The sequence below is a fragment of the Mytilus edulis genome, chromosome 4, assembly GCF_963676685.1.
Source record: "Mytilus edulis chromosome 4, xbMytEdul2.2, whole genome shotgun sequence".
Classification (NCBI taxonomy): Eukaryota; Metazoa; Mollusca; class Bivalvia; order Mytilida; family Mytilidae; genus Mytilus; species Mytilus edulis.
The window spans coordinates 96,000,680-96,009,469 of record NC_092347.1 but is presented as its reverse complement, the minus strand read 5'-3'; the positions used below and the strand labels follow the sequence as shown (position 1 = coordinate 96,009,469).

The following is an 8,790-nucleotide window of genomic DNA, read 5'->3' as shown; positions in this document are numbered from 1 at the left end:
GGCTTTCTTCTCTTGTAATATTTAGATGTCTTTATCTTAGATCTCAAAAATTAAAGACATAACATGCGATGGTTATTGGCCCATTGAGTAGACTTTAGGAAAGAAAAAAGTAAAATCACAAAATTACTGAACTCCGAGAAAAAATTCAAAACGGTAAATCCTTAATCAAATGGCAAAATCAACTGATAAAACACATCAAACGAATGGACAACAACTGTCATATTCCTGACTTGGTACAGGCATTTTCAAATGTAGAAAATGCATGGTGGATTGAACATGGTTTTATAGCGCTAAACCTCTCACTTGTATGACAGTCGCCCCAAATTCCATTATATTTACAACAATGCGGGAACAAAACAGAAATAAGGTAAAATTGCCAAAATAGGAGTACAACAGTCATCACTGTGTCAAAATCTCAATTAGAACAAAAACAAACAAATATTTAACAAAGAAGCACAAAAAGCATCTATCAAATTTAACAACCATTCATTGCTTACCTATATATATATATATAGACGTACTTATCAATATAATTATTTCTGTGACTGTATCTTGCAATAATTTGAAGGATCCTTTACTATAGATAATTTAGCTGATCTGTAAAAAATAACATCTTCATGCCTTATATATCATGTACTGTAGTACGACGCTAGATTAAAACTGACGAGGAAAGGTAACACACGGCCACCGATAGCTTTATTTTTGTGAAGCCCAGGTGGTCGTGTTGTCTAGCGGGACGGCTACAGTGCAGGCGATTTGGTGTCACGATATCTCAGTAGCATGGGTTCGAATCCCGGTGAGGGAAGAACAAAAAATTTGCGAAAGCAAATTTACAGATCTAACATTGTTGGGTTGATGTTTAGACGAGTTGTATATACATAATGTACACAGCCATGTATCACCATCATTGCTGGTGATCCGAATGATAAATCTGTTGTAGAGTTGTCACTGATTCAGACGTACTTATATATATATATATATATATATATATATATATATATATATAGGCTGCAGTGCAGGCGATTTGGTGTCACGATATCACAGTAGCATGGGTTCGAATCCCGGCGAGGGAAGAACCAAAAATTTGCGAAAGCAAATTTACAGATCTAACATTGTTGGGTTGATGTTTAGACGAGTTGTATATATATAAAAGAATATTATTAAAAGATAATAACGGTTTCAATTCATCACTTTTACTAGTACTTTCACTGCTTTCATAGATCTTCAGGTAATGCCAATGAGACAACTCTCCATCCAAGTCACAATTTGTAAAACTAAACCATTATAGGTCAAAGTACGGTTTTCAACACAGAGCCTTGGTTCACACCGAACACCAAGTTATAACGTCATTACCAGTGCATATATTATAACTTGTTTTTTCATTCATAAAAAATATCTATCGACATGTTTGTATGTAAGATAGCATGCATGCACAAGTGTTTGTCTTTATTAAAAATATTAAAAATTTGGATAATGATAAGCACTTACTTTGCCCCTCGTATTGCGTTTTTAATTTCTTTACTGTCATAAATCTCAGTTTGTGATTTAAATCTAAAACAACTCAACGAAACACAACATATGGCTGAAGCTTTTTAAGTCAGATATAAAACGAGTAGATGTGGTTTGATTGTCAATGAAACAACTAACAGTAATCCTCTATCAAGGAAACCATGATAGGAAATACAAGCCCGGGAATATCGTATCAATTGGGAGATAAATACTCCGTTTGCAGTCGCTGCTGAAATGTTGCTACATAGAAATGGAAAGTTCACAATTGGGAAGCTGAAATCATCTCTTTTGTCGTAAAGGTTTGTTTTCAACCTACCCCCATTGTCAATTTCTAGATGTAAGTCAAGATATGAGGCAGACTTAACTGTATCTGTAGTATCCTTTATCTCTAGTTCGATGAGATAGATTCGTTCAACATAGTCACCAAATTTTGTATTATTTAGTGAGAGAACATCATCTATATAGCAGAACGTATATTGCTAACTTCTTATCTTTCTTCCTAAGAAGTTTCTGTATGAAGTCAGTCTCATAATAATAAAGAAACAAGTCGACAAGCAGAGGGGCACAATTGGTTCCCATTGGAATTTCGACAGTCTGTTGACTGAAGCATGTTCCCCAAACGTAACAAATATGTTGTCAATCAAGAAATCAAGCATTTTGATAATATCAAATTCAGAGAATTTTTTGTTTGAATCAGAGTAATTCTTTACAAAGTATGATTTATCCATCCCCAAGACAAGATGCTTGTATCTACGTTCGCCATTCGTTTTAATAAAACAAAGTTATACCAACTCTTTCAATTTGTCTTTTAGTTTGGAATGGGGAATACTTGTGTAAAGTGTAGAAAAGTCAAATGTTTTAATACTATTGCAAGATGAGAGAGTCTTAGATTGTATGTTTTCTAAAAGATCTTTGGAATTTTTTAGTATCCACATCAGATTCACGCCACCTCTAGATTAGACAGTTTCACAATAACTTTGGGGCCCGTCTTTGATTGCTGATAAAATAGATGTTAAGAATTTAGAAAGATATTTCGTGGAGCACTTGAAAGACCCAACAATACCGTTGTTTGTAAGGACACTTATGTAGTTTAGGTATCCAATACAGTGATGGAAGATCCAGTTCTTCATCTTTGGTTGAAATTCCAAAGGAACATAAAACAGACCTATGATTATCCAGGATTTCCTCTTTGGTAAAAGACGAGCCATGTCAAAATGTGAAATAAAGTTCCCTTTATAAAATCCAGAGTTTAACAAAATATAAAAGTTTCTCAAACTTTACTCACTTTTACTAAATTCGACGTCAATTCTTATTAGGGGACGACCATTTGATTTTTTTTTTTGGGGGGGGAGGGGGAGGAGGATTTGTTTAGGATCGGTTATTTATTTTTGTAAACTAAGAGGACATGTTATCTATTTTCTGCACTATTGAAGCAAGAGTTTTCATTTTCATTAATCCAAGGGACTGATTATTTATTTTCACAACTATATTTATAATATTCGAAAACATACAATTTTCAAATTATTTGTTTATAAATTATAAATAATACATGTATAGTTAAGTCATCATGCATCATTTGATCAGAATTAATCACCATCCTCTGCAGAAATACATCTCCTATATTCCCAACTGCATATACATGTATTGCTTCCAGACACTACATTAAAGATTGATTGTATCTAGCCTATTTTAAAAGTATTGGCAAAACATGGTACCCCGAGCGGAGCGGGGCAAATTTTTTTTAAAGGGTTTTGGAGCCACTGAAGGCACAAGAAGCTTTAGAAGAAATGATGCAAAATCATGCTTTCTGGGTGTTCCCCAGACCCTTTTTTATTTTTGGTCTCAAAGCAAAATGTATGCATTCAGTGTAAGACTTAAGTTTTTAGGGACAACATCAATAAACCAATATGCATGATAAAGCAAAAATGTAATTCACATAGTTGAAGTCTGGGGCTTCTGTTTTTTAAACTCATGATCAAGTTAATAACAAAATTACTAAATTACAAAAGGAATGCAACACTAACAGAATACAGAAAGGCAATCAATGAACAAAAGACAAATAAATAAGAAACATTGATCCCGAAAAATCAAGGGCTACGTCTTAGGGAGAACAGAACTTGCTTCTCGACGTGAAAACAATTTGATATGGAGACAAGCGTTTGGTTTGGTTTTGAAATTTTCTACATGAGACATTTGCTTCAATGTAGTCACGGCCTTGTTAAATAAAAGTGAGGTAAGTGTTGCTGAGAAAACATACCTCAAGTTAAATGAAGCCAATTTACAGACATTTCAAGTATATTTAAATAATATTTATGCTTATATTATTAAACAATTTGGGCAGTGTTTGCCGAAGGCGAATAGTTTTTTGAAAAAAGATGAATTTATGAAGAATCTGGTGCCATCTCATACTTTCGATTAGACCTGCTGAGTTATTTATTTTCAATACATTGCAAGTAAGGTAATTTATTTTCAAACTACAACAGAACAAACCATTTATTTTTGTGATAATCAAGGCTGAGTAATTTATTTTCAAAATCCTACTGCCCCCCCCCCCCCCCCCCCCCCAGAATATCAAATGGTCGTCCCCTTACATTGACTTTAACATTTGAAAATCGTCATTCTATAAGATTTATGATAAACGAGACAACTTTTCATTTCCTACGGTTACGTTTCATTTCTCTGTGGATACTGTTTCATTCGCTCCTCTTTATTGAGATACTGTTTCATTCGCTCCTCTTTATTGATATACCGTTTCATTCGCTCCTCTTTATTGATATACCGTTTCATTCGCTCCTCTTTATTGAGATACTGTTTCATTCGCTCCTCTTTATTGAGATACCGTTTCATTCGCTCCTCTTTATTGAGATACTGTTTCATTCGCTCCTCTTTATTGATATACCGTTTCATTCGCTCCTCTTTATTGAGATACTGTTTCATTCGCTCCTCTTTATTGAGATACCGTTTCATTCGCTCCTCTTTATTGAGATACTGTTTCATTCCCTCCTCTTTATTGAAATACTGTTTCATTCGCTCCTCTTTATTGAGATACCGTTCCATTCGCTCCTCTTTATTGAGATACTGTTTCATTCGCTCCTCTTTATTGATATACCGTTTCATTCGCTCCTCTTGATTGAGATAAAATTGAGAAAGGAAATGGTGAATATGTCAAAGCGACAACCACCCGACCATAGAGCAAACAACAGCCGAAGGCAACCAATGGGTCTTCAATGTAGCGAGAATTCCCGCACCCGTAGGTGTCTTTCAGCTGGCCCCTAAAATATGCATAATAGTACAGTGATAATGGACGTCATACTAAACTCCGAATTATACACAAGAAACTAAAATTTAAAATCATACAAGACTAACAAAGGCCAGAGGCTCCTGACTTGGGACAGGCGCAAAATTGCGGCGGGGTTAAACATGTTTATGAGATCTCAACCCTCCCCCTATACCTCTAGCCAATGTAGAAAAGTAAAAGAATAACAATACGCACATTAAAATTCAGTTCAAGAGAAGTCCGAGTCTGATGTCAAAAGATGTAACAAAAGAAAATAAATAAAATGACAATAATACATAAATAACAACAGACTACTAGCAGTTAACTGACATGCCAGCTCCAGACCTCAATTAAACTGATTGAAAGATTATGTCTTCATCATATGAATATCAGGTACAATCCCTCCCGTTAGGGGTTTAGTATCATACTATCATAAAATATATGAGAAGAACATAACCCGTGTCATGCCAACAACTGTTTTTTTTAGAAATAAATGTGTTTAGTTCCGATGCAAAGACCCAATCAGTGAATCAATGTTAAAGCCAAAATATGCAATCTTTAATGACCTGACAACAGTATCGTAACTATATCCCCTTTTAATAAGTCTGTTTACTGTTTCATTCGCTCCTCTTTATTGAGATACCGTTTCATTCGCTCCTCTTTATTGAGATACTGTTTCATTCGCTCCTCTTTATTGAGATACCGTTTCATTCGCTCCTCTTTATTGAGATACCGTTTCATTCGCTCCTCTTTATTGATATACCGTTTCATTCGCTCCTCTTTATTGAGATACTGTTTCATTCGCTCCTCTTTATTGAGATACTGTTTCATTCGCTCCTCTTTATTGAGATACCGTTTCATTCGCTCCTCTTTATTGATATACTGTTTCATTCGTTCCTCTTTATTGAGATACCGTTTCATTCGCTCCTCTTTATTGAGATACTGTTTCATTCGCTCCTCTTTATTGAGATACTGTTTCATTCGCTCCTCTTTATTGAGATACCGTTTCATTCGCTCCTCTTTATTGAGATACCGTTTCATTCGCTCTTTATTGAGATACTGTTTCATTCGCTCCTCTTTATTGAGATACCGTTTCATTCGCTCCTCTTTATTGAGATACCGTTTCATTCGCTCCTCTTTATTGAGATACCGTTTCATTCGCTCCTCTTTATTGAGATAACGTTTCATTCTCTCCTCTTTATTGAGATACCGTTTCATTCGCTCCTCTTTATTGAGATACTGTTTCATTCGCTCTTCATTATTGAGATACTGTTTCATTCGCTCCTCTTTATTGAGATACCGTTTCATTCGCTCCTCTTTATTGAGATACCGTTTCATTCGCTCCTCTTTATTGAGATACCGTTTCATTCGCTCCGCTTTATTGAGATACTGTTTCATTCGCTCCTCTTTATTGACATACTGTTTCATTCGCTCCTCATTATTGACATATTGATTCATTTGCTCCTTTTTATTGACATACTGTTTCATTCGCTCCTCTTTATTGAAATACTGTTTCATTCGCTCCTCTTTATTGAGATACTGTTTCATTCGCTCCTCTTCATTGAGATACTGTTTCATTCGCTCCTTTTTATTGACATACTGTTTCATTCGCTCCTCTTTTTTGAGATACTGTTTCACTCGCTTTTCATTATTGAGATACTGTTTCATTCGCTCCTCTTTATTGAGATACTGTTTCATTCCCTCCTTATTGAGATACTGTTTCATTCGCTCTTTATTATTGAGATACTGTTTCATTCGCTCCTCTTTATTGCGATACTGTTTCACTCGCTCTTCATTATTGAGATACTGTTTCATTCGCTCCTCTTTATTGAGATACTGTTTCATTCGCTCCTCATTATTGACATATTGATTCATTCGCTCCTTTTTATTGACATACTGTTTCATTCGCTCCTCTTTATTGAAATACTGTTTCATTCGCTCCTCTTTATTGAGAGACTGTTTCACTCGCTCTTCATTATTGAGATACTGTTTCAATCGCTCCTCTTTATTGAGATACTGTTTCAATCGCTCCTCTATATTGAGATACTGTTTCATTCGCTCCTTTTTATTGAGATACTGTTTCAATCGCTCCTCTTTATTGAGATACTGTTTCATTCGCTCCTCATTATTGAGATACTGTTTCATTCGCTCCTCATTATTGACATATTGTTTCATTCGCTCCTTTTTATTGACATACTGTTTCATTCGCTCCTCTTTATTGAGATACTGTTTCACTCGCTCTTCATTATTGAGATACTGTTTCATTCGCTCCTCTTTATTGAGATACTGTTTCATTCCCTCCTTATTGAGATACTGTTTCACTCGCTCTTCATTATTGAGATACTGTTTCATTCGCTCCTCTTTATTGAGATAATGTTTCATTCGCTCCTCATTAATGAGATACTGTTTCATTCGCTCCTCATTATTGACATATTGTTTCATTCGCTCCTTTTTATTGACATACTGTTTCATTCGCTCCTATTTATTGAGATACTGTTTCACTCGCTCCTCTTTATTGAGATACTGTTTCATTCCCTCCTCTTTATTGAGATACTGTTTCATTCGCTCCCCTTTATTGAGATACTGTTTCATTCGCTCCTTTTTATTGAGATACTGTTTCACTCGCTCCTCTTTATTGAGATACTGTTTCATTCCCTCCTCTTTATTGAGATACTGTTTCATTCGCTCCTCTTTATTGAGATACTGTTTCATTCCCTCCTCTTTATTGAGATACTGTTTCATTCCCTTCTCTTTATTGAGATACTGTTTCATTCGCTCCCCTTTATTGAGATACTGTTTCATTCGCTTAATTTTATTGAGATACTGTTTCACTCGCTCCTCTTTATTGAGATACTGTTTCATTCCCTCCTCTTTATTGAGATACTGTTTCATTCGCTCCTCTATATTGAGATACTGTTTCATTCCCTCCTCTTTATTGAGATACTGTTTCATTCGCTCTTCATTATTGAGATACCGTTTCATTCGCTCCTCTTTATTGAGATACTGTTTCATTCGCTCCTCTTAATGAGATACTGTTTTACTCGCTCCTCTTTATTGAGATACTGTTTCATTCGCTCTTCATTATTGAGATACCGTTTCACTCGCTCCTCTTTATTGAGATACTGTTTCATTCCCTCCTCTTTATTGAGATACTGTTTCATTCGCTCCTCTATATTGAGATACCGTTTCATTCCCTCCTCTTTATTGAGATACTGTTTCATTCGCTCTTCATTATTGAGATACCGTTTCATTCGCTCCGCTTTATTGAGATACTGTTTCATTCCCTCCTCTTTATTGAGATACTGTTTCATTCGCTCCTCTTTATTGAGATACTGTTTCATTCGCTCCTCTATATTGAGATACTGTTTCATTCGCTCCTCTTAATGAGATACTGTTTCATTCGCTCCTCTTTATTGAGATACTGTTTCATTCCCTCCTCTTTATTGAGATACTGTTTCATTCGCTCCTCTATATTGAGATACTGTTTCATTCCCTCCTCTTTATTGAGATACTGTTTCATTCGCTCTTCATTATTGAGATACCGTTTCATTCGCTCCTCTTTATTGAGATACTGTTTCATTCGCTCCTCTTAATGAGATACTGTTTCATTCGCTCCTCTTAATGAGATACTGTTTCAATCGCTCCTCTATATTGAGATACTGTTTCATTCCCTCCTCTTTATTGAGATACTGTTTCATTCGCTCCTCTTTATTGAAATACTGTTTCATTCCCTCCTCTTAATGAGATACTGTTTCATTCGCTCTTCATTATTGAGATACCGTTTCATTCCCTCCTCTATATTGAGATACTGTTTCATTCCCTCCTCTTTATTGAGATATTGTTTCAATCGCTCCTCTTTATTGAAATACTGTTTTATTCGCTCCTTTTTATTGAGATACTGTTTCAATCGCTCCTCTTTATTGAGATACTGTTTCATTCGCTCCTCTTTAGTGACGTTTATGAATTTTCTCTTTCCCCATATTTGTTGTTAGTGCAATTTATGA

The 8,790-nt window shown here is 35.3% G+C and overlaps 3 protein-coding genes across 3 annotated transcripts; all 3 read right to left on the bottom strand.

The window, feature by feature from the left end:
• Positions 1 to 4,173: 4,173 nt before the first annotated feature.
• Positions 4,174 to 4,626, bottom strand: LOC139521625 (trichohyalin-like). The gene has a single exon (XM_071315104.1). The coding sequence runs from the start codon at positions 4,624 to 4,626 to the stop codon at positions 4,174 to 4,176; it is 453 nt and encodes a 150-aa protein (XP_071171205.1).
• Positions 4,627 to 5,395: 769 nt separating this feature from the next.
• On the bottom strand, positions 5,396 to 7,258 carry LOC139521624 (trichohyalin-like). The gene has a single exon (XM_071315103.1). The coding sequence runs from the start codon at positions 7,256 to 7,258 to the stop codon at positions 5,396 to 5,398; it is 1,863 nt and encodes a 620-aa protein (XP_071171204.1).
• Positions 7,259 to 7,264: 6 nt separating this feature from the next.
• On the bottom strand, positions 7,265 to 7,798 carry LOC139521623 (involucrin-like). Its single transcript, XM_071315101.1, has one exon. The coding sequence runs from the start codon at positions 7,796 to 7,798 to the stop codon at positions 7,265 to 7,267; it is 534 nt and encodes a 177-aa protein (XP_071171202.1).
• Positions 7,799 to 8,790: the final 992 nt, after the last annotated feature.

Bases quoted from the DNA above. Each gene is read 5' to 3' on its own strand.
- LOC139521623 (XM_071315101.1), bottom strand. From the start codon at position 7,798: ATGAAACAGTATCTCAATAAAGAGGAGCGAATGAAACGGTATCTCAAT.
- LOC139521625 (XM_071315104.1), bottom strand. From the start codon at position 4,626: ATGAAACGGTATATCAATAAAGAGGAGCGAATGAAACAGTATCTCAAT.
- LOC139521624 (XM_071315103.1), bottom strand. From the start codon at position 7,258: ATGAAACAGTATGTCAATAAAAAGGAGCGAATGAAACAATATGTCAAT.